This window comes from Anguilla rostrata, chromosome 9 (genome assembly GCF_018555375.3).
Source record: "Anguilla rostrata isolate EN2019 chromosome 9, ASM1855537v3, whole genome shotgun sequence".
Classification (NCBI taxonomy): Eukaryota; Metazoa; Chordata; class Actinopteri; order Anguilliformes; family Anguillidae; genus Anguilla; species Anguilla rostrata.
The window spans coordinates 41,630,990-41,657,190 of NC_057941.1; the positions used below are offsets into that span (position 1 = coordinate 41,630,990).

General features: G+C 44.7%; 1 protein-coding gene across 2 annotated transcripts in view; it reads left to right on the top strand.

Moving 5' to 3' along the window:
* Window positions 1-26,201, top strand: part of atp2a3 (ATPase sarcoplasmic/endoplasmic reticulum Ca2+ transporting 3) — a 61,533-nt gene that overhangs the window by 5,426 nt on the left and 29,906 nt on the right. For both annotated transcript variants that reach the window (XM_064352197.1, XM_064352196.1), the window contains exons 2-5: window positions 12,435-12,452; window positions 13,396-13,478; window positions 18,733-18,837; window positions 20,738-20,876. In XM_064352197.1, the coding sequence (XP_064208267.1) occupies window positions 12,435-12,452; window positions 13,396-13,478; window positions 18,733-18,837; window positions 20,738-20,876 (345 nt within the window). The remainder of the gene's footprint in view (window positions 1-12,434; window positions 12,453-13,395; window positions 13,479-18,732; window positions 18,838-20,737; window positions 20,877-26,201) is intronic.

Below are 26,201 nucleotides of genomic sequence, written 5' to 3' on the forward strand. Positions count from 1 at the left end.
CACGCAGCAATAATTTAATTTATGCTGATATTAAAAGTTTTAGCCTGCTTGTTCATCATTCATTGGACCCCATCATATTATTAAGGGCTTTTAATATTTTCAGAAAGTAAGATCAATAAAGATATAATGTGATCCGACCGAGGATAATACAATTGTATATGAATGTGTCTGGATGTATTATTATGAAATACAGCAATTTCTATAGGTCCTGTAGATACTGCACACCACAGAAATAATAAGTACACATTCTTATGCTAACACAGTTGCAATGTTCACAGATTTATTTTTTAATGGATGAGCATAGAGTGAAATTATTTCTGTCGTGCCAGATCATGTGGCGCAATCGTTCAGTTTGCTTTCTGTGGTTTGGTTTAGAATTTCCCTCCAAAAGCAGCATCTGAACTTGACACATGTTGTGAAGTCTACATGTTGGTGTAGCCTCCGGTGTACGGCATGCTCTCGTTCTTGCATGCATTCAAGATGTCCTCCTCACACAAACACACACACGTCTTGATCTAACCATAATGGCTGAATTGGCATCGATGAGCTCTGTTGTGTAAGAGAGGAATAGAGTCATTGCTTTTAACAGGGACACTGGCAGAAATGGACAAGCTTCGACTGCACCTTGTAAATAAAATGGCGTATTTTATGGACATGTGAATGTAGTTCACAAGAAATAAATTACAGTAGCTGGTTCTAATGAAATTTAGTGGTAGAGACATTAGATAGACATGTAATTATATGGTTAAGTTGAATTCGTATTACCTCATGGATTGTGTATTGCAAACAGCAGGAATCTGTTAATCCTGGGGGGCTTTGTTTTGTAATAAAGAAAACAAATTATTTTGTGGTGTTTGTGGAATCATTGTTGCGTTTAGTTTTAGAATTCAGAACGTATTCATTAAATGAGTTGTTTGGTTCTTCACAGATTTCCATATTCAGTTGAAAAATAATATATTCAAAAGGTTAATTACACCCTGAGGAATATAGATGTTGTTGGAAACTTCCTGATGTGTTTATGCCTGGAGCTGGCCCCTGAAATGCACTTGTGCCTGGCCTTTGAGAAGGATGAAAACTTTCTGGAGAGTAAGTGGAAATTTGCGAGACAATGCCAAGAGTGAGAGATAGGTGTGTCTTCCAACGAAGAGCAGGCAGGGGCTTATGGGACTAAACAAAACTAAAGCACCACTCCACCTGCAAGCCCGTGCACAATGTCACCTTTCACTCTACTGCTAATCTGTCCTGTCATTGCAATGTAATTGCTTATAACTGGGGAAGAATATTCCTCTGAGCAGGAGGTGCAAATGTATGATTACCTGTCTGCGTTGGGTCCTGATCCAAGATTGTCACATGTAGGCCGGGTATAGCCTCCATGCTAAAAAGGCCTTTAAATGATAATTCAAAAACATGAAATGAAGCATTTTAAACTGAAGGCAGACTGATGATAGAGAATGAGAGTACCATATTGAGACCTTTTTATTAATTACCTTCCAAATTCTCTCTTCTGTATTGTGTCCCTGTTGCTCCAGGAGTCAAGTGTGCTCCCTCCTTAGCCAGACTTCAGCCCTTTTTCTGTCTGATCAATAATAGTAACAATTAGTTGCATTTATTTTGTTCCTTGTCAGAACTCAAGGACACTGTATGTGATTGAAATATCAGTCATCACCAAAAAACTCACAACACTGTAGGGATTAAAGAGTTTTACAGCATACTCACGAATCAGGCATTAGTCTACATCAGGTAAACAACAAAATTTCCTCCATTTCAAAACACGAGGACAGATCTCATACACATTCAGGTAAATCCACCATACACCCTAAAAGGCATACATTAGACATGGATCCAAACAGTGCATCCGTATTAAAACAAGGAAACCAGACAGGTGCATAAAACAGTTGTAGTGCAGCAGTTAATATTGTTAGTTAAGCAGTGGTGTGGAAAACCATTCTGGAATAATAGCATGATATGGAAAGTGGTCTGTGGAACATGTTTTTGAGTTTGCTTCCTGTATTGCTGTTCATAGTTGACAATCATTGGGTGGCATTAAGTCTAACCACTTTTCCTCTTCCTTCATCACTTTTTAAGTTGCAAATTTGAGGAAGATGACACATTTCTAATCATTAAACTGCTTTTTCTTTCAGTTTCAGCTAGCTCTAAATTTGATTAAACAGATGGTGGAAAACCATGCTTTAGGAGGTTATTTTCGACCGTTGTGTCAGAATTGTTTGATAAGACATCATCTGGAGCTTACTCTGCTTCACAAATTAGTGTTAACAAAATTGGCTTAATGTGAATAAAGACATCTGTTTTATTTAAGCTAAACGCTAGGACAGCATAATTAGCGCTGCTACCATGCAGGGTGATAGTGCTGTATAATGATTTGGGAACTCGGCTAGTAACTCAGACGTTGTGGTGTGGGTGCAGTTCCCATCTGTGGCAATGGATTGCGTGTAGCAGTGTAATCTGGGTAATCACTTTAGGTATCTTCACCTTCATCTGTGAAATACAGTAATGTACTGTAGGTCCGTTCCCTGAAATGCTAGTACTGTACTGTTAATTGAAAAGGGGAAGGCTGCTGGGGATGCAGACTGCTGGCTGCTTTCTTGCAAGTTGCATGCAAAAATACAACTTCCTCAGTAGAGCTTGTGGCTTTCTGATCTCGAATCTAGATTCAATAACGATATCTTGTTGTGACCTTAGGCATTTGTTAACTTAAGCCTCCAGTAATTAAATAAAAATCTCTTGAATGAAAACACTACAGAACAAGAGAACAGAAAATTGTTTATTTTTGCTCTGCTTCATTTTTTCTGCGTTTTGCCTTTTTAAAATTTCTAACGCTAGGACTACAGCATTGCAGAAATGTTTTGACATTCAAGACTTAATTGATCATCAGCGATTGCCGTTAGTCATTTTCAACTTGACTATTCTGCTTGATTATGCTTTGAGATATCTTAGATCCTGTGTTAATTTGTCACTTTGATTCTCACCTCCCACTTTAGAAAACGCCATGTCCTTCTGTTAAGATGTTGAGTCATCTTGAGTCAAGGACTGTGCATCTTTATTAACACTCATAAATTTGTCCCGTTTTCTCTTTGAATTAATTAAGCAGGCACTTCTCTCTGATTCCATGGTGTAGCGCACATCTAATTGTGCTGGTATGCTGGATAAGGAATTGAAACCTATAAAATGGTTTGTGTTTGTGTTTTTATCTGCTTCTCCTTGACCTTCCTTCAAACCGATGGAGTAATGGCCTTTTTTATGTTTATGACTCTAAATAACATTTATCTTTGTAGGTCTGTACAATTATTGTTGGCCCTTTACTTTTACTTCCTGGCAAAATGCTTCTGTTGTCAGGTGGTATTTATTTTTTGTCTGATGATGCTTGTTTCTGGCAAATAATTCTTTTATTTATTATTATCAAAACTGTCATATTAGCAAACATCTGCAGTTCACTTACTGCTAGTGCGCACAATGACTTATGGCCAGTGCAGCATAGAGAGCTTGTATGTCCCTTCAAAGCTACCTCATATAGTCTTGTTGGCTCTTCAGAGGCCAATATAAAAATATACACACAAGGCTTCACATGTTCCTTTATATCAAGGTCAGTTGTAAGCTAAAATTGTGAGGTTGTGCGTTGGTGAAGCACACTGTCAAACGGTAAGAATGCGTTCACAGGGCTTCCTTGTAACCAGGAATTACCTGAGGCTGGCCACTCCTTCGGGAAGTCAGACGAGGGCATGTTGGTGCATGGCAGGGCTGCTTTCACAGGCCCGACACCCTGTAAGCAGCTTTTATAACCACTTAAGAGGTTTGACATAGAAAGGAGTCACTAAACTTCTTTATTTATTGGTTTATGTGCGTGAAAGTAACCAACGGTGGTATGTTTGTAATGGGCCATGTGCATATCAGTGGCACGCACTATGTTCCTCCTCGAGACCTGTTAACGTAGTAGTAAAGGTCACAAATCATTGCTCATTGTGCTCGCTGAGACCCACAGGCCTGTATCGATAAAGGCAGCGTTTCCTTTTGGCGCCGCCTCTGTCTGTAATAAACGCTTTTCCTGCGAGGAGGGCATTGTGGATGTGGGCTTTTTTTTAATGTGGAACCTGCCTGCTGGTGCCACGCAGTCCAAGCACTTTCTGACCGCTCGCCACAGCTAGCTGGCGAATCCTGTAGCTTCAAGTCACGCCAGAAGCCAAGTCCAAACCTTGATTGGAGCACTCAAGTTATATGATTGCACTGCTTTGGGGATGCATGCTACTTGTTGCAGGCAAATTCTCATTTTAAAACTCCCGTCCAGTGAATGTTTTATTGTAGACATGGATAATTATTTCATGAAATGGCATAAACGGATCTGCGGTGGTGTGTGTTCTTTTTTTTTAAAGATGCCTAAATGTTATGCTTGTCTGTCAGTGAATGCACATCACATTTACTCTTGACCCTGTGAACCACGTCTGCTAGACACAGCATTTACATTGAACTGAAGAGAAAATTAAGAGAAAGCCAGCAGCCTGTTTTTCACAATTAAATAAATAAATGCATTGAAAATACATGGCAAGGCCATGGACGTTTCATTCTCTCAGCTTCAAAATTTTGCAAGCTGTTATGGAAAAAAAAATGTGACAGTCAAGTACCTTGGTTATTTCAAACCATTTTTTTTATCCCCTTTCTTTCCTCCATAATTTGTGTTCCATTGCTGCACTCGTTTTGGGAGAGTTTGTGCACAAGCACAGCATCTCTTCCCAAGCACAGCTCCTGCAGTTAGGTTTACTCTGCAGTTGTCTAGCTGGCCTGCGCAGGTGCTGCGTCGCAGGAGTTCAGGTGCAGCTGGTTGGGGCTGGCCGCAGGAGCTGGCTGCAGGTCTGGTTCAGGCAGAGGAGTCGCTCTTATGCGATGAGATGGTGGCAGCTCTACCAAGTGAAATCCCCTTTCCTTGGACAACTCTATGGCCATTTATGTGACCCCCCACCCCACAGGGCTGCTGGCCACAGTTTGCACTGGCATGTTCACTGTTGTGAACTACCTGAACTTTGGGCACATCACTACAAGGAATATCAGTGTTTTAGCTGGAAAATCTGCCTGACAGCCCCCATATTATTTCTGTTTTAGAAGAAAAAAATTATCTCCACCCACAGAATTTCTCATGTTATACCTCCTCATAGAATTTTATATGTAGTACTACTACCTAATTTAGCAACCAAACCATCTCATTTATAGTACCACATATATTTAATTGGGTGAAGAATTTTTTTTATCACCACTGGTTTTATATAGCCTTGGGCCTAAAAACCTGAACTGGTCTACTTTTAAGTGATACATTTTTCTTTTTATTCAATGGCTGCAGCAGATGTGTTTCAGAGATTATGTTTGGTCTGCTGTTTGGCAGTAGTCTGTTGACAGCTGGCAGTGCCAGATTGATGCTGCTGATCAAGTGTTAAAGTGGTGCTCCCTTTTTAATAATGGGAAACATCTGGCTAGGACTGCAGTTGCACCTGAGGCCCCCGCTAGCTCCTCCTGGTCCAGTCCCTGCACGTCTGGCCACAGAACCCCCCCCCCTCCACAATCGGGCAGCCACAAACAATGGCTCTTCTCATTTACGCGTATGAAAGTAAGGAGTTGAGAGACGGTGGCAAGTCCTTGTTGTTCATGTGACCAGGGAGACGTGATTGGGTCGTTCGCAGCGAGTCATTGTACCCCTGGAGCAGAGGGCAGGAAACACAATCTATGTCTCAGACCAGATTTTCCCCCTGGGGCAGGAAAGCCCACCATGATTGGAGGAGCAGGAGATGGTCGTTCATATTAATTTCCACAATTCACAGGAACCCAGCGTCATGTTTATTGTTTGCTTGCTGTTGAACGGTACGTTTGAGGGCTTTGCAGGTGGAGTGAGTGCATAAATCTATATGATATTCCTTAGGATACAGAAAGCCGGCCGTATGATTCCGATCTCTGGTGGTCTGATTCTGCAAGCCAGGCCATGCCCAGTGTCAGATCTGAAGTGGGTGTGATATTGATGTTGCGTCAGTGTGACGCGCCACAGTGTTTACATGCACCAGCAGTGGTGTTCACCTGTGCGCGTCACTTTAGATCAGGATGGTTTTCCATGGACCGGTTTGTGTCACGTTAATAAATCGGTTTGGGAGATGAATCTCAATGCCGTTTCCCTGTTCATTTCCATATTTATTTGTTTGTTGGAATTGATAAGGTGATGCAGTGGTGAGTCACACAAAAAAAAAAAGATCTTTAAATCTGCTGCAGTGCACCATCGAAGCCCCTCTTCTGCTGGCTCTACGTGTTCTTTAATCTCCATAGTCAATGTCAAAGAGCAAATTAGCCATCTTTTCTTGAGTTTAGTTTTGCTCCACTGCAGAAGTGATTGCCACTCAGTCTGGTGATTGATCTGAACGGAACTCCTCTGGAACAATCCCATAATGCTCAATTTTATGAATTGTGATTTATCCTTTAAGCCAGTGCCTATCCCAGCTGATTCTCTTCCCTCTCCATCAACTCCCATTATGGACTGCCACAGTTCAGTGGGGCTTCTAGCCCTTCTTAAACCATCAATGATCTTGGTACTGGGGAGAGACGCTTACTTGGTCCAGCTATATGTGCTGTCACCCATGGTTCATTGGTTTAAAGGTGCTTTAGAGGCTAGCGTAACTTGTTGCTTATATTGGTTATATGTTATTACCATCCACTCTGGATTCTAGCTGAGCTGGAATTTGACAGGAAGCAACTCCCACCAATTTGCCTATTGTTGTTTTGGTAAGGCGGGTTAGAACAGGACGTTCATAACATTAAGGAGTGTATACATCATTGTTTTTGGTATTCTGTATTGTTGCATTAACTGATATGTATATTTTGTGCAATAAAAAATCAAGAAGGCAATTTTGGGAACTGCAGTGAGTATTCAAATTAGTCACATATTCTCGGATTCCTTCAGGTTTTCTGGAATATGTTTTTCTGGAGTTGTTATTCTCAAATCTTGGAGATGCGTTTTTGTGCTGTCGGTTGAAATAATTTATTAGTAGTATTTTATCTTTGTTAACTGAAGAGGTAACCTCAGTTTGTGAGACTGGTGGAAGTGCACAGAGAAAGGCACAATTGCAATTAATCCTCAGCCAGTGAGCGAAAATGACATAACGAACTTGTTTGGCAGTTTCTTTTGCCAGGCCTCTGAGTGACAAAAGCCCATGCTGATATTTAATGAAGGCTAGATCCTTTATGCCCTTCTGTTATACAGAACTCATTACATAATAGTTATTCTGGGGAATTTTAGCACTCTCATAATAGACGTTGGCCACATAAACAAGTGAATATTGTTTCCAATGGTGTCTGCTAATAGTAGCCATGGAAACCTTGTTGAAAGCCTTAATATTGATGGTATGGAATATTGATGGTAGTGCTTGTGTTTTTAGTATTTATGTTTCAGTCCCCCTTGCCCGTTTGCCTGAATAGTAGTCAGTGGAGCATGGGGGTGGGAGGCTGGGATGAGGGGGGCAAGTAGAGGTTGTAATCGAAGAGGACAGGGGCCTTGACACCACTAAAGCAGGGGCTGGATGTGAGTTCATCTACCTCCTGGACGTTGAAGGCAGACTATGCTGACGGATGACAGATTTTCTTCCTTTCTCCTCCTCTTACTCTTTTACTTACTGGGCCTGAACATAAACCCTCTGTTGTTGGCAACAGTATCCAGGAAGTGTTCCTCCTCTGGCTGGTGTGTAAACAGGCTGGCTCTTGTTTTCCTTGTGTGTGCACAGAGAGAGAGAGAGAGCTAGGGCAGAGGGAGGAGAAGGCGTGGTGAAGTCAGTATTTTGGAATGCGCCTAGGCAGGATTGGGCTGACACAACCCAGATGACTGCGGGGGAATCCTTGGCTCAGGGCATCTGGGGGAACCCCATTCGAACCCCCCACCCCCACCCCCCCTCCCCCAGCGAGACTGCCTGTTGTCTCCAGCCCTGGGAGCTGCAGCCAGCATGTCTGCTATAAAACAGCAATACTACAGGCAGGGGGTTAATAGGGAAAAGGCCTCATGTCACACTGAAGAAGGATGGGAAACATGGTTTGCTTTTTTCTCATTCCCATTTCAGGGACATTGCTACTAGGCAAGAAAAGGAGGGGGATTTAGGTCTGGCTGTAAGTCATCAATATTTAAGTTCAGCCCACTGAGGAATAACTTCAAATTTCAAATATTCCAACTGGCTTCCTTTTTATAGAAAATAAGGAATGCTTGTTCAGCAAAAAAACAGGTTTGTTTTGATATTTCTTCGGCAGTTGATAACTACGCTGTCCGGTTTAGGTCACTGTCTTCTGTTTCTTCATCGCAGCCCTTTGTTCTTGAATGTTCCATCTGTGTATATATAGGGAAAAGAGGAGAAAGTATGAATACAAACACGTGCTCGGTGTACTTCAAAGCACAGTATCAACTTTATTTACGCTGCCTAAGAACTTGAAGACATTCCATATTCAGGCCAACTTAATGTTGCATGACTTTCTTGTATCATTATTTTGAACCTGTGTTGATTGTTTTTGGATCATTTGACCAGCAAAAACCTTTCTAATTTGAGGATATGATCAAAAGACCTTTCTTGTTTGATCATTTGTTTGCCAGTATGTTGGCGCAGTTGATTATATCCCCTCTGTAATTGCCCTGCTTCTAGAATGCTACTCCACATTAAATGATGTTTCCACTTCACGAGCCTGTTGCTAGTGCTGGCAGAGCACTTTGTTTTCGGAATGATTTACTGGCATGCGTCGGTGGCTCGAACACTTCCCAGCTCTCGGTTTGAGCCGCGCGCGACGACAGCGGAATGGCGGACTCGGGTTGCTCGTCAAGCAACGTCAAACAAACAGTCCGTTAGAAAGGGGGGGTAAGAAAGGCCTGGGAAGAAGTTTCCATGGGCTAAGACCTGCCACTGTTAAAAAGAGCCCATGTTCCAGCATGACCGAACGCCAAACATCAGGTTCTCCTCGGATTCTTTAAAGTTTCCCCGCAGATTTCCGGAAGCTGTTTGCAGACCAGTTAACCCAAGAGTAAAAACTCCACTTAGCACATGAGACCTAAGAGCACGGAAATTGACTTTGGCAAAATGTGAATTTTTTTCAAATGTGCTGGTTTCAAAGAGTACTAAATGCAGGTTTACTTCCATTAAATTGGTTTTATTCTTCCAAAGTAGGATCTAAGGAGTTCAGAATTCCCCACTGGATACGTACTATTCAGTAGCACAACATACGGAAAGAATTTCATTCATTTGATTGAAGATATGATAATGAGAATGATTTTGGTTATTATTTAAGGTAGCGAGAATGCCACACTATAGCTCCTCAGTGGGTCCAGTCAGAAATGTTATAGAAGTCAATGTCAATTCGAATGACTGTAATCGTTTTCCATCACAGTGGCCATTGATTTCTTGCAGTAAAGAGAATAACCTGATTTCTGATACCAGCTTCTCTTATTTATACCACTGTATAGGTAGTCTGACTTACATGTCCAGTCTATCCAATGTAAGAGGTATTCTAAGTGTATTATTTTAAAGGTTAACACATGAAAGCAGCGAAGATATTTTTTTCATGTTATGTGATCTATACAAATTTAAATAATGATTGTTTCATATCATTTCTAGTATATTGCCCTCAAATATGCATTTATGCTTGTCTGAATAACTGATTCAATAAAATGTCAAAGAAAATTATAGTTTCAAAATGTCTATGAGTCTATTACTTGGGTTTCTGTTGGTGTCAGTTGCAACCAGAATTCTGATCGAGATGTGAGCACAGTGGCCATGTTGAAGCATTGAATCACTATCCCTGTACCAAAAACGTGGGAGAATGTAACACATTGGAAAAAGAAATGACTAAAAGAAATAAATGTTTTGCCAAAAGCAAGGCACAGAAGGACTTTAGGCTGCTAAACCTTGTTTCATAATGAAGTTACCCATGCCAGTGCCATTGGTATATTAACATTTATATATGGAAGGAAATATGCTTTAAATACAAAACATCGTGGCACTTTCGTAATACCACACACTTATAAAGGGTCATTTGCATTTTTTGTTCCAGCCTGTCCCTCGGTTTAAATAGCCCATTTTGATAATTAGCCATGTTTAGACACAGAATACATTTAAAAATGTACAGTGCAGTAAAATATTAACTTTTCCACAGTGCAGACAGGTGCTGAAAAACATCACATTACTGTAAGTGGTCGAAATGTCTAATGAAGCTATTAAGGGTTTGGGGGGCGGGGTAAAACCAGTTTTTTTGTGGTTTTTGACACCCCCCCCCCCCCCAGTGTAGGGTATGAATCTTGATATTTTCAAATCATAGCGAGAGATTTGCTTGTTGGTAATTGGCCGGTTTGCCCATGAGGGGGATGAATAACAATTCCTACGTGTGTCTCTTGATGGAGTAGTACCTGTAGCATGAGGATTTTTGTTTTTGTTTTTGTAGCTTGGTGCTGCGAAAGCGCGCGGTCGGTCTGAGTTCAGAGGGGTGGGTGGGCGAGGGGCTCGTTGTCATTCCGGACAGGGCTTCTCGCCTCCGCTCGTCCCGTGGAAATGATTTTGGAAAATGTGTTTGAAGTGGAACAGTAAGCGCTGCTCGGCGGAGCGGCGCGCTTCGTGATTAACCTTCCCGAAAGTCCGTCACAGCGCGATCGGCTCGCTCCGTGTGTGTGTGTGTGTGTGTGTGGGTGCTGTGAATGCGAATGAGCCCCTTGCTCGTGGAGAGTTGCGTGATTGTGGATCTGCGGGGTTGCCAGATGCAGTTTTTTTTTTCCCTTCTCCTGCTTGCCTTCGCGGCGCGACCCGGCTCCTTCCCACTCTCCACATGCTCCCCTCGCCCACACGGCCTCTCCAGCTCTGCTGAGGCTCCCTTATTTACGGGCCCGCTGATGCTGCTGCCGGGCATAGGGGCGGTGTGTGTACGGTGTCTGTGTGTGTGTGTGTGTGTGTGTGTGTGTGTGCTAGAGTATGTGTATGTGTGTGTGGTGTCTGTGTGTGTATGTGTGTGCTAGTGTGTGCGTGTGTGTGGTGTGTGTGTGTGTGTGGTCTGCGTGAGGTGTCTGCATGTGTGTGTATGTGTGGGCTAGTGTGTGCTTGTGTGTGTGGTGTCGGTGTGTGCGGTGTCGGTGTATGTGTGAGTGTGTGTGTGGTGTCTGCGTATGCCTGTGTGTGTCTGTGTGTGTGTGTGTGGGCCAGTGTGTGCTTGTGTGTGTGGTGTCGGTGTATGTGTGAGTGTGTGTGTGGTGTCTGCGTATGCCTGTGTGTGTATGTGTTTGTGGTGTCTGTGTGTGTGAGTGTGTGTGTGTGTGTCTGTCTGTGCGTGCGTGTGTGTGTGTGCGCGTGCTTTACCAGAGATATCCATCTAAGCCCATGCCCCAGAACCTGGGGGGTCATCATCCAGCCAGTATTTTGGGGACAGATTTCTTATGAGTCTACAGATGGTGCCCTGACATTTATCAAGGAAGCGTGACATTAATATCAGATTCCCTGTCTGGGGAGGGGGCGGTTGGGACTAATGATTTCCTGTGAACTTCCCCCTCCTCCATTGCTCCGGATCCTCAGTCCTTTCCCTCCAAGGTTATTCGCTGCGTCGCGTGGCGTCCCCTGCGCGGTGGCGGCTCCCTACTGCCCCGGGAGAAAGTGCAGTGGCGCGTGTTTATCGCCCGTCGTGTGGGGGGTGGTGGCGGGGGGGAGCAGACGGAAGGAAGCAGAGAGAACGTCTGATTGCGTATCGGAGGGTTCCCAGCCTTGCCTCTGCAGAGCTGGCTGTAACGCCTGGCTGCATGCAGACTGCTGCACCTGCGCAGCGCGCGAATGGCAAGGGGGAGGGGGGGGGGTGGGGGGGTTGTTGCCGGCTGATCAAAGTGCTGACACACCCTTAGCCCCCCCACCACACCCCCCGTTTGGACACTTGTCCTCATGCTTTCTGACTGTCCCGCAGAAGCTGATGTGTGGGTTTTTTTTGAGGGGGTCGATTTTTGAGAGGGATATTCGGTGGATTTGTGTTTCGGTGCTGCCGCACCTCTCTGTACCTGAAGATGTATGCTCTGTCACACACAGCATGGCTTGCTTTTAACTCAGTTAGATTTAACGTGTAGAAATTCAATGGGAAAATAATGAACAGTGACAAGAAAAGAGAGGACCATTGGTTATAAATATTGCTTTGCATTGAAACCGTAACTTGAAGCTCCATAAATAATGTTGCGCCACTTGCTTGAGGTATGGAGGTTTTTTATGCCTTGGCTATTCATTTACTGATAAAGCATCACATATTTTACTTTGCTGTGTTGTCTGTTGCTAAGAGTGGGTGAGTGTTACTGTCCTTTGTCAGTTGGCTGTTGAATCCTGTTAATGTTAATCACTATTTTTATTTCTTGTCTCTTTTGTTCTCACCGTGCTCCACTGTGGATTGCCTGCGTGTGACAACACCAACAGAGCTGCCTGCTGAGGAAGGTAACTATTGATCTTTCCAGCTTATCACTGTCTGTTTTATAAGCTTTTGTTCGCTGCCAAATTGAGATTCTTGCGCCTCGCTGTAATATATCCTGCTGGCGAGCAGGCCTGGAGCTGCCCAGGGCTGCCAGTACCTGTCCTGATGGAAGATGTATGAGGGTCCGGGGGATGGGGGAACGGAGGAGGGGTCGCCTCAATCATATCCACGGGAATGAGGAATGACAACCTAGCTCTCCCCCCTTCAGGACCTCTATAAATACGCTGTGTGACTAGAAGTGGAGCTGGATGATGCGGACTGTTAATCATACTTGTGTTACCGGTGTTATTTGATGACAGTCACCATTGTTCTGTGTGTTTTGTATGTGTGTATTTAATTTGTGGGCGGGGTGATTCAGACAGTGAATGCGACAGAGAAAATAACATCGGCATTTAAAGGGACAATCCTTATTGTGCGGTGCATTTCACCCGTAAGTGTGAACTCATGTATGAACGCAGCAGTAATGACAGATCAAGTTAATGTGGCATGAAGAGAAGCATGAATGCTAATTCTGCCAGCATTCGAGATGCCTGAGTGGAGAAAATAACAATATTCATAATATCCTTATGAACCTCATTAACCCCATGACTTTATTGGGTACAAAATATATATCACACACTCATAACTGGGAGTGTATTTTATGGATGGTGTTTGGTCCGGTTCAGATAGTAATGGTTTAATTTGAAAATATTTGGCTGGAATATAAACTGTCTGTTGTTCCAGATGTCAACTCATCCATGGTTGCCAGGAATCATCATAGGCCCATATGAATATCTGTATATCTGTGAATCATTTGGAATATGTCAGAGTCTGTGCAAGGGTGACACCACACTGAGGATTTTTGAGCAGTGGGTTGTGGGTAGAGAGGTTACCAGGGTTACTGTACTCTCTCCCCCTGTGTTGTAGGCAAGTCCTTGTGGGAGCTGGTGGTGGAGCAGTTTGAAGACCTCCTGGTGAGGATCCTCCTCCTGGCTGCCTGCGTCTCTTTTGTAAGTACCACCACCCTGAGTGCACCAATCACCCTCTGCAGAAGATCCCATTGGACGGCATCTTGTGGAGTCTTGTTTTGTTGTCTCTTAGCATCTCTTTAAAACTATCAGGTCATATAATACTTGAAATGAAGTTTAAGGATATCATGTGATTTGTCTACACGTGCATGGTGCAGACATTATCCATTGTCAGAATAGTAATTACAAATATTTTCATTTTTAAAGACCCATGCTATAAACCTTTCTTTATTATTATTCAGACTGTTATTGTTGTTATTATTTTTCATATTTGTTTGATAAATGTCGTTATCATGATAGACTAACGGTTAGAGTGTGTAATTGCCACTGGATCACTGGTATGGTACACCCACACAGTTGAAATGGTGCAGTTGGTTTACCACCTAATCATGGGGGGGTGCAACATTAGAAGGAGCCTCAAAAGGCTTGAGCAGCATCTCTAAATCACATCACGTGCAGAAAACCAATACCGTATCCCGTTTGCACCTACGGCCACATACCACCACCACGCTGTATATTTCACTCTAAATCCCCACCCCCCACCCCTTTTTTTTCATGACACTTGTTACACGTTGCCCCATCCCAGCACTTTTTGGTAATTCGTGTTTGTCCTAATACTGTAGCTTATTCTTCTGCCTAGTTGGCTTTGCAGAGGTTAGGTCTGAATAGTGTTCACTGTGTGAACTAAACTGTGTTCTTGGCTAGAAATAGCTGTACAAAATAAGTATTGTATCTTACTGAACCTGTGTTTAGTAGTTGTCTATGACCACAGAATGCACTTTTTGTACGTCGCTTTGGATAAAAGCGTCTGCCAAATAAATGTAATGTAACAGGGCCGGGAGTTTTGTATGGCCTTGCAGAGCAGAGCAGTGATGTCGGAGGCCTTCCTTCTGACGGCCGAGCCCGGGGCCCTCTGATCCGCGCCGCCCTGTTTCCACGGCCGCGAGGAGTCCCGCTCGCGTCAGCGAGCGAGGGCAGGACCGGGCGGGCGGGCGAAACAGCGGGGTGGCGTCGCTCGTCCGCCTCTGAGCCCTTCCTCTTCCTTATTACTCTGTGAATCACTTCTGCGTTCGTCACCATTAGGGAGGGAAGCCCTGCCGTTGCAGTGAGTTCACGGAAAGGCGTCGCGACGAATACAGAAATTAGGAATTCGCTGCCTAATTGCGCTCCCTTTGCTCATCTGAAAGACGCTTCTGAAATAAAAAAAATTCGGTTTCCATTCCATATTTTTGTACCGCTTCGAGGAAGTTGGGAATTTATGAAATGGCATGCAATGCAAAATGCATACTGTTTAATTACACTATAATCGTCTTCGTTTGATAGTTGCTTTGGGCTTGAGCGAGGAATTGGAAATAGGCAACAGCCAGGCCGATGAGCTAAAAAGCATTTGGATGCGTGTGTGATTTTGGACTGTACTGTAGGCGTGCCTCCTCCAGTATGAGCCCGATTCGTTGTTTACAGGGCTAGATGGAAAACCCAGAGGAACCGCACACAGCGGCCTAAATCATGGCCGTTTCTCAGTCTTTCCTACGTCACTTTTGTTCCCGAGCGGAATTGCCTCAGAAAATAGCAGCTCCACTCTGGAAGACCAAAAAAAAAAAAAAAAAACTTTCCTCCAAAAGTCGGATCCTCGTCCTGGTCGGGCTGGTCCTAGTAGCTCTCAGACTGCGGACGCGGGGTTCGGTGTGACCGCTGCGCCCCAGGGTCACGTGCTCGTGCCTGCGAGCTGACGGGAATCCTGCCCGGCAGGTCGTGTCAGGGCCGATCCCCGTCTGTGTTCACGGGGGGAAAACCCTTCCATTCTAAAACGGCAAGGAGCTACGGAACACTCCCCCCCCCGGGCACTTTTCGTATGTCGTCAGGCCAAATGAGCACAATGAGCCTGCATGTGCGCAGAGGTTGCGTGGAGCCAATGCCCTGAACTCATGTGTGTGGTTTTTGAATAAATTTGAATCGACGCTTCCAGCTCATTACGTGTTTTTGCATGTTAAGGGACAGAAGCAGATGTAATGACAGATATCATTCCCTGCCCTGCATAGACATGTTTGAAATGACAATGGGGGCTAGACTGCATAAATAATCAGATAAAAAAAATTGACTTGGAGATCGCAAAGCTTGAGGGAGAATATATGATAGAATGCAGGACCTGAGAATATTCAAAACCCTAAAACTGAAAACTGGTGTAATCTGATCGAATTGCTTAAGTGTATGCTTGCCAAATTCACAGATTTCTTCTTAAAATAAAGAAACTGATTTGGGAAGCTCTGCAGTGCTACTTCATTTGATCTAAAGGTGCAAAAAAAGTTTTTTTAAAATAACAGAATACTGTCTCCTGGGTGTATGCAACCAATCAACAACTCATGCAAGATCCTCAGAAATCTGGCAATGCCACACTATGATGTAGCTCAGTTCAGCTGAAGTAATACTTTTCCTGTGCACAGCTCTCAGAACTGGTGTACTTCTGTTATAATTGTGTGATTCGGGCATTTAGATATGTGGTTTGGAGTTCACTGCTCTGGTGACTGTCATTAATTTAGTGTCTGTGGTATCTCAGAGTCCCTCACATGTTTGCACCATGTGAACCCATTAAAAAATCATACCAGTCAAGGAAATTTAAAACATGAATTTACAATGGAAAGAATTAGGCTTTTTTAATCTTTCCCCAACTTTTACCAGGCCTTTTGTGAGTGCGGGATGCATGTACTGTTAATTTGTTTTTGATTGGACCAGTCGCAGTGATTTTCGGAGAAGCGCAATGTTGTGTGGTTGTTTCATACAAGTCAGCGATTGACAGCATACGGTGGTTTCCCTCATCGTGAGGTTCTTGAAGAATCACTCTCCCATCAAGCTACACACGGCCCTGCTCACACAGAGTCCCTTACATGTTATATATGTATTCACCTATCCACTTTTTAAATACACGTTAATAGTACTTGCTAAGATGGTCCTTTACTCTCTGCTTAAAGCCATATTTATGTAATGTAGTGGTGATGGAAGGGGACTTGTAGATTAAAGCTCGCAGATTTAATTACCAGGTGGTGGCAAGACAATTATACCTGTAGCTGTGAACAAGGAACTGCTTCAGTAAGTATCCAGCTGCATGAATAGATAACATGCCGGATGTAATTTGCCCTGTGTTAGCTTTTAGCTGTTGTCTGAACTGTCTGCTGTAACGGTGCATCTGACCGCTGTTTAACTATGTGCAGTTTTGTGATGACAATGGAAAGGACAGACCTGAATCGCATCTATTCTCCTGATCACGTCCTCTGAACATCCACCTGGAAGATCCCATAAAGGCCCCAAAATCATTCATTCGGTTCAGAAAATTATTCAGGGGCTGGAGCATATCCCAGCATGCAGTGGGCGAGAGGCAGGAATATACCCTTGAGAGGTCACCAATCCATCGCAGGGCGCACTCACTGTTCACTCACTCATTCATTTAGAGACTCCAGTTAACCTACTGCATGTTTTTTGACCGTGAGAGGAAACCAGAGTACCTAGCGGAAACCCACACGGACACAGGAGGAACATGCATGCTCCACACAGAAAGGCCTCGGCTGGCCTTCAAACTCGGCACCTTCTTGCTATGAGGTGACCGTGCTATTCACTGCACTGACCCTGATTAGCTTATGGCTTTTGAATCTGCTTTGAAGATGGTGAAACTGGATGTGTAAGAAGCTAAACAAACAAAAGCAATCTAACACAAGGGACATGCATCTTGAAATTGTTACTTAAATTGAAAGAGCACATGGACCTTATCTCATTTTAATGTGTGTGGAATACTAATGCGTGCTACTTTTTAACAACGGTAGACAAAAAACTTTCAGAGAACGATATCAACCCTCTATTCTCAACACCGAAAGACAGAGTGCATTACTGTCCATCAGTGTTATTTGCCCCACCTTTAAAACACTCACGTGAAAGAGATATGCAGTAAAAAAAAAAATCAGCTAATAATTAAATATTGATCCAATTTTAGCCACTACAAGCAATGGTCTATACTCTGTTTGGAGAAACCTCTCTCCTGAATTCTTGTTTTGTTAATGATTCTCAACATGAGACACGTTGGCTAATGCTGGAGTAGGCCTCATGCACAGGCATCAATTTTCCTCAGCAAAGCAGTCAGAATGCTTATGGTTCCCTAGCCTTGCTTGGGAGGCCCATGAGAGTGTGGGGGACTTGTGGTTTTATAGCCAAATGACTGATGACCAACTTGTTTTTCAATCACTCATACAGTGACTGAACATTTCCTCTAATGTGTTCTGTCAGTATTGAATGGTACCATATGAAACTGTCTTGCTGTAACTGCATTGTGGGAGATGACTCAAAGATTAAAGAAGATTGCTTTTGATACTTTGATAAGGTCATGGGGAAAATATTTGAAAGTTTTCAGAGGCCCATGCAGTAGCCAGTAGACTGCAGGATAGAGGTCTAATGTTGCAAAAATGCAATGTTGTATGGTACTTTGAGAGAACGCACTTATTAATTGCTTGTGTTTGCCATTAAGCACTTTGCATTGGTTAGCACGTTTAGCATGCCACCTATGCACAAAGAGGAGCCAGAAGTCGATCAAAACATTCTCACTCTCATACCCTCCTACTTATTGCTTTAATCTTTATTTGTCCCTCTCCCCAACTCTAGGCAATTGCCAATTCAGCATGTCTTTTTCCTGCGTTTCATTTTCACAACACTTCCCTGTTGTCATTTTTTGAAAAGAATGAGGGTGTCCTTTTGTCTTAGCCATGCACCTGTATTTGCAATAGCGGAAATGCCCCGGGCCATGTCAGCGGCGTGTAACAGACTCGGCTTTGTAGCATAAGGCCTGGAATACCACAGACGCCCAGCTCACCAGCAGTTCCCCTGCCGCACTGATCCTATCGCGGCAACCATAGTAACACCATGGCTCATGCCTTTCAGCGCTATACTTCCCAGCTCTATATATAGATCCGGTGGAGTTCATATGAAATTGGGGTTTATAACTGGAGTATATACCACTGAGGCCAGTTAGTAAAGGCTAAACAGATTTTGAATGTAAGGTGTTCCTTGCCTAAAGATGGCTGCATCTGCAGGGCACTTTTCTTCAATGGTTTCTTTTAACACTGGTTTATGTGTAGTGAATTAAAACTTCACAAAGCCGGTCGGGTAAGTGGAGTGGTCCACAGAAGAGCCATCCTGGGAGAGTGTGTGTGTTGTGGTGGGGCCGCTCACTGAGGCTGTCCCCCCCTGTGTCCTTTAGGTGCTGGCACTGTTTGAGGAAGGGGAGGAGACGACAACAGCTTTCGTGGAGCCCATCGTCATCCTGCTGATCCTCATCGCCAACGCTGTGATTGGAGTATGGCAGGTGAGGCCCACTGTAAACTTGGGGTTGGGGGGGGGGCGGTGGGGGTTTGGGGGGGCCAGAGTTTGACATTTAGTTGTCATGGTAAACGTGCCTTTAGGGAATGCTGAACATGATCGGAAAAAGTGTTCAAACCATTCACTAAATGTTTTCTTGTGCAACTTTATTGAGTTCTCTTGAATCTCGTAAGAATAATTTCATGAACGTTAGTTATGTCAGCCTCATCAACAACCAGGTTGTGACTCTTGATTTGTAAGCTGTTACAAATTCCTTGGCCCTTATCCATGGTCTCTGTTTCTCAAGAACTTGTTCATATTGACATTAAGCCACAGTTAAATTGCTAATTAAACAGTGGGGGGGTGATATAGAATGTGTCGGTTGGGCTAATAAAAGCCCTCCTGTTTGATTTGGAGTTGTCAGCCCTACAGTAGGGTACTGCACTGACTTTATGGGTGTGCTGAGAGGCAGGGAGTGGAACAGATACGAGAGCTTGTTATCTCGACTATGGAAACGACGGAGCGCAATTTTGAAACGGTTGCTCGCTGCGTGCCGTCGCGCGTCCGGTTGAAAGATATGGAAGCTGTCGAATTTTCGAAAGCCGTGGGGGCTTCGGTCCGGCCTGCAGTGGCCGTGTTCCGTCTCAGTGCCCGCAGCCTCGCGCTCAGAGATAGGACGTGACACTTTGTCTCTGAAGGCCCGCAGAAAGAAAGAGAGGAATATTCCGGAAGCTTCTTTTTTCCCCTCCTCTTTCTTGCTTGGCTAGTCCCCGTGTCAGAGGCACATCTCTCTTTGCGGCTGACTGCGGGCTCTAAGACAGGACTGATTTAGAGACGGTGCAGTATGGGTTAATTCATACTCCAGAATCGGGAATCCGCATTTGAAGGTGTCCAGTTGCATCACAGCGCTTCTGAAATGTAGAAATACATGGTGGTTCAGCAATAAGGATGACAGATTGTCTCATCTAAATGTTCTGTCAAACTTGTGTTGATAGCTACATGCATTTCTCACCCGAAAGGGGGCTTCCCGTTGGCATTGGCTCTCATCAGAGAGGCTTCGTGTCATCAAAGCTGAACGCTTTTAGAAGAAGATTTTAGAGACAGAGGCACTCTTATTGATATGACTTTTCTAAGATGCTCTAAACAGCATTACATGCCAGGGACCGAAATTCATCATCTCTTTTCTCCTCAGCGGCGACTGTGCCCAGGATGAATAATCGCTAGAAGACTATCCCAAATGCAATATTGAATAAAATAGATCAAATCTATCTAAAATGTAATAATAGTTCATAAGTCGACACAGCAGTTCTGGTTAAACACAAACTGTAACAGCACATGCTATTGTAGGCTTTATACTGAGTATGGATTTTTTCTTGGGTAATGCAAATTAAATAAGTTGGGGAAAATACATTTTCTTTTATAGAAATATGTCTACAGGACGGATGGAGAGGTTGGAAACTTGGAAGCTGATACGTTAGTGAATTTATTTCAATTTATTGATGGAAAAGCAGAATAGGCAATTCAAAACTAAGACAGAGGGTTCAGAAATTAATGTCTTTCTGAACTGTATTTAATGATTTTAGCGCACAGTTTGAATGAATGGCTTCCTGGTAGAGCGTTAGATGGGGGAGGATAACGTCAGGTCAGTATTGAGAGACGGACAGCAGGATTGCAGGTTTTGGTATTTTCATAGGATATGTTGGCAGTAATAGAAATATTAAGTTACGCTGGCCTTGTCCTTTAAACTACCAGTTTGAGGCCTCCCTCCATTACATCATACGCTTCCCAGCCTGCCGCGCTTTGGGAGTGTTATTTCCACTCGTTCGGTGTCCCCTTCCTGCATGGCGCTCCCGGGACTGATTGTTTGGCAGAGTTGGGCTCTGATAGGCTCCTGTTTTGCGCTCCAGGAGAGGAACGCGGAGAACGCCATCGAGGCCCTGAAGGAGTACGAGCCCGAGATGGGGAAGGTCTACCGCATGAACAGGAAGGCCGTGCAGCGGATCAAGGCGCGGGAAATCGTCCCCGGGGACATCGTGGAGGTGGCCGGTAAGAGAAGCGGCGTAGCGTCCCCATCGCCCCCCCCCCCCCTCCCCCCCCCAAACCACGGCGGTGCCGTCAAGTTCCCATGAAGCAAAACCTGCCCGCGGACCGTAAATCCAGCGCCCCAGGTGTGCGTAAACGCATTTTTCCACTCTCGCGGCCTCATCTGAAGTCCGGCCAGTAGTGCGACTGGCTTTTTCACGGGCTCCTGATTTCTGGCCCTGGCTTTGGGCTGGCGTTCAGGCCCACGTCCGTCAATGAGCACCAGACCCCTGGAATACCCCGAGGAACATCCCCGGCCTGCCTTTCTTCCACAAGCCCTCGCTCCGGAGCAACAGTTGTCAGAGTAAAGTGGCCGTGGCTGTTGTGGGCTATTTGAATTTCCAACTGTTGCTTTAAGGTTTTCCTATGCTGCCGATTCAGCCACCTGGTTCCTGAGTGTATTTCAGCCCCTTTCTCCCCCCCGGGTAGGTGACCCCTCCTTTCCTTATGAATGCCGGGCCGCGTGTGGGCAGACTCCGTTCTAAAATTAGCCGCCGTCCTCCCCGGCTCGGGAACATCTGGTTGCCGCGAGACTATTTCAGCTGCTGCCAATCTCCCCCCTATCCCCCCCCGTCCCCCCTCATCCCCCCTCCCCCTCGTCCCCCTGTCCCCCCCGCCTGGGTCTCATCAAAGCAATTAGTGTTTGTTTATGTAAACCTGGGCCCGGGCTCTGGTAATGATGGCGGAGGGCCTCTCAGAAGTGTCGCCGGCTTCATTAGCATTCGCCGCAGTCTGCGGCTCGGCGGCGCGAGGAGGGAAAGAAAAAAGAAAAAAAAAAAGAGTTACATTCAACAGATGTGCCTGTAATGCCTGCCCTTCGGAGTGAGAGATTTCCTCGTGTTATGAATGATCCGCGGTCGCGCATTGTCTTCTACTACCTGCATCGGAGTCTGTCCTGCCAGCCTCTGAAGCCCGAGTGTGCTCGGGTGCGGTAGACGGGGATTAAAAGGAGATAGGTACAGGCACGGCGTGTGGTTCGATGACACAGGCGTGACTTCCATCGCCGGTTTTTTGTTGGTTCTGGAGGGTCGTGGCGCCGGAGTGAAATTGGGGAGTGGATGGCGGCGGCCGTGCGGGCAGAGATCTGGTTTATGCCAGCGCGCGCGGGAGCGGCTGATCTCCACAGACCCGCTGCGGATGTCGCGGGCCCTTCCAGACCGCGGTGCGTCACCGTCTCGCCCTCGGCCCCCGATAAAGCGGCTGCCTCACCTGCCCGCCCGCCCGCACGCGCCACGCCAGAACAGACCTCCCTTTGTTTCCGCGGCTACGGCGGCCTGTGCCGCGACAGGCCCCACATTCCACCCGCCGGTGAACCCCGCGGGTGAGGAAACCGTGCAGGGTTAGCGTGCTGCCATCTCAGCACCCCCACCCCCCCCAAACACTCACTGCAGTGTTCATGCCCTTTGACCTCTATGAAGGGTCTTTATGAAATCCTGCCTATGAACACCTAATTTGCCTAGAATGATTCACTCTGAGGATGATGTCATCGCACCAGCACCCGTGTACCTGTCCCTGTGTTTCTACATGAACAAAGATCCTGAATGTTTAAAAGATTCATGCATTCCTTCCCCTCCACTCCAATTCAGGTTTAAAGGTAAATGAGTTAGTTTCTTGAGCACCCGTCCTCTTATCGATGTTCATTGTTTGCTGATGCTGTGGCACATTTGCTCTGTTATCTCTGTTTTTAGTTGCTCAGGTGGATCTCAATATTTGTTTACATTTTTGGTCTTTTTTTGCTGGATGCATCACTGAAAATCATTGCACCTTTACAATTGTATAATTTAATGATTTGTCAGGTGCTTTTTAGCCAAAGTGACTTACAGAAGTACATTTCAGTACAAAGTGACTTACAGAAGTACATACATAGTTTTGGTAGACCTTCACCTTTAGTTTTTTTTGTCGGGAAAATTAGGCTTCTTACATCATGTCCTACTGGAATGTGGTTACATTGCACCCTGAAGGGGCAGTCGTCCATTAATTGGTGAACACTTCATGAAAGAAAATTGGAATGGGAGGATTCCTGTCGCAAATCTGTCGGAGCACAGCAGAAATAGCTGGTTCTCACAACAGGAAGGCTGAGAGGGAGGATACCATAGAGCGTACATAGGAACAGGAGAGGGTAGGAGGGGCCAGGCGGTGAAGCCTGGGAGGTATCAGGAAACGGCCTTCACTGCGCATGTTCACAGCTGTTGAAGTCGAAAGGGCTTGCTGCCCATTCAATTCAATGTAGAAATCCAAGGTGATTTAACAACCAAAGAATCATAAATTTCATTATGTGCGACAGCTACAACAATGGTTGTTTTGGTCCAGAAGTCTTGGGAAAATATTTATTGAAATGTGCATATTTTATTACATAATGCCTATTTTTCAATCTGCTTTTCATATGAAATATAACTGTGGTCAATCGAGTTTCAAAATACTATCGGGGTGGTTTTATTTTGCCTTCAAAAGTCCGATGCTCCCCATTCATTTTAATGGGGAGCTCACTGTTCTGCCCTCAGCAATGAAGACATGCATAGTACAAGCTTACTTTCGGGGTTTCACAGCTTGGGTTGGCTGAGGGCGTGCTTTCCTGTCTAGTTAAATATGCATGTCTATGGAGGATTCCGTGGGCGCCAGGTCCCACTCCCAAATTCTTTCCCCCCACAAACCAGTGCAACAGTAGGCATGATAGCTGTTGTGAAACGTGTCATTGTAATATGCCAATCAAATTAGTGTTTTAAATAAGCATTCCATTCACCAATTCCAATTGTAATTTATTGCACTTTTGTGCAATGTACTATATACAATGTTTCTTAATAGATGCCCTTATTCAGTGTGACTTGCACAAATGACTCAAGTCAAGTCAAAGTTTATTTATATCGCACATTTACAACAACCACAGTTGACCAAAGTGCTTGAACAGGCTTAAAATACCAAAAATGAATATAAAAGTAATAAAAAATAAGAATAAATGGGAACAATAAACATGGTAATAAAATAATTATATGGAAGATAAAAACAAGGTGACAAGCTCAAGTCAAATTGAATGCCAACGAGAAGAGGTGGGTCTTCAGCAGCGACTGATTCTAGGGTCTGAGCAGTTCTTATATGAAAAGGTAGGCTGTTCCAGAGATTCGGGGCTACTACTGCAAAGGCTCAGTCGCCTCTATTTTTGTGCCTGGATCTCGGAACAACCAAGAGCAGCTGGTTAAATAAAATAAAATAAAATAAAAATATGTTTGTTAAAGATCGATTTAATGTAATGTAAAGGTCCATTTATATAGCTGGATATGTACTAAAACATTATATTTCAAGCACTTTGCTCTTTTGAACAAGATTTGTCCTTTGAAGTCCAGCTTTGTAGCTATTACATTGCAACACTTTGCAGTTTTTCAAGTCCTTTGTACTACAAAATGGGTACCACTACAGAAAAGCAAGTTTGGGATATGGAGTAACTTATTTCTAGCTGGATATCAATGTAAAGCTAATCACAGAGGTATCCTAGAGAGAGATACATTGCAACAGCGGTGTTGCAGCAGCAACTGCTAGCAGTACCGGGAGATGTCGTAATCAGTAATCTGCAATCGCCGCCATTTCAGCACAGAGCCCGTCCAGCCGTTTGGTCTCTGTGAAGTTAGTGTGAAGTTTGCAGCCAAGCCTGCCAAAGAGAGGCTGCCGACTGTGGCTCAGACCAGCATGCTCAGAGGAGGAGCAGGGCTTCCCTCTGACGAGTCTTGCTCCTCCTGACATATTCCTGTTGCTAGGCAACCTTAAACAGCAGTAAACACATGGGAAGGTAAACCACAGCAAAAAATGTGTGTGTTTTTTTTTTTTTTTTTTAAATATAGGTTTTAGTAATTCCAGTGGACAGTCTTGGAATCCTTGCTAGGTGACATGGGCACAACAAACCGAAATGGCAAAATGTGCACACATTTTTTATTTTTTATAGTCCCTACCATAGAAACTGTATGTAGGTTAGATTAGCTGCTAGTATCAATTTGATCTTGAACTTTACGCGAGCCTAGGTGATTAGGGAATTGGAAAAGGTCAGTGCCTTTGAAACTATATATATATTTACACACAAGTTTCCACCATTCGTGGCCTGCTCATTGTCAGCCTTTCCAGTGTCATGCCACAGTTATGATTTGCACCTCCTGTGGAAATTTCCCTGCTTTTTAAGATGGAAAAGCTCCTCTGTATATGGTGTAGGGACATACACACAGGATTTATGAAATCCTCAAAGATATGGAAAACAGGGGACTCTTTTGGAAACTCACTCGTGGTTGTCTTCCATGCGGGGAAGAGCGCTTCGTTCGTACGTATGTTTGCGCTTTTATGTGAGAACAGGGACGGCACTGTAACCCACTTTTCTTTGTGTCGCTGTGGTTTCCTCGCCGTGGTTGCTATGACAAAGAAGTTTCCACTATCCAGCACAGAGCAAACCTCACACGTTATGCTCTGCCGGTATTCTTTGTGACAGCCATTTTGGATGATGTAGTGGTTTAATTGCTACCATTGATGAAGCTTTTAATGTGCGGAATCATTAAGAATGTGTTTACCAGCCCACACAACAGGGCTGTATGCTTTGCTGATTGACATCTCACTGAGCCTGGGTGCTGCTACAAATCACATATCCTCTCGCACCATTGAGGACAGTCAGCAGTTGGCATGGTGGAAGGTAAAAAAACGTTGGTTAAACGTCAGAGGACCATTGAGCAAACGTCAGAGGAACATTGGGCCAACATTGGGTTCTGTCGGCTTCAGAAGCAGAGAATGTGCTCGTGTTCATTTTCCTGTTCAGTAGCTGCAGTTGGTGCAGGGGAAAGCTCCAGGTCTGATGAAGTATGTTGGGGAGAGAGAGAGTTGAGAGTTGAATGGTCGAGATGTACACACACAAGTGAGAGGCTTGGGCCTGTGAGGATGTAAAGTTTGCAAGAACGATACCCAGGACTGATTAACAGACTTGTGTAAAGCTTACCCCACCCACCCCCCCCCCCCCATCAGCATTGTGGCTTCTCTCACATAGTCAGAGGAAGACGCTGTTGTCTGTGATGCTGCCATACAAGGTCATTAGCAGACAGCGTTCCAGTGGAGGCGTCCACACATGCATGACATCATCTCCCCCCCCCCCAGCCTCACCGGATTAGGTGGAGTGTTCTTCACATCAGGGAGCGGGATGAGAAGACAGATGGGTGAAGGGGGCTGTCGCTCCCGAGTTGAGACGCTGACAGTTCACAAATCACCAGACACGCTCTGTGGCGCAGTGGGAGACGGAGTGCAGGACTCGATATTAATGAATATTTTCAA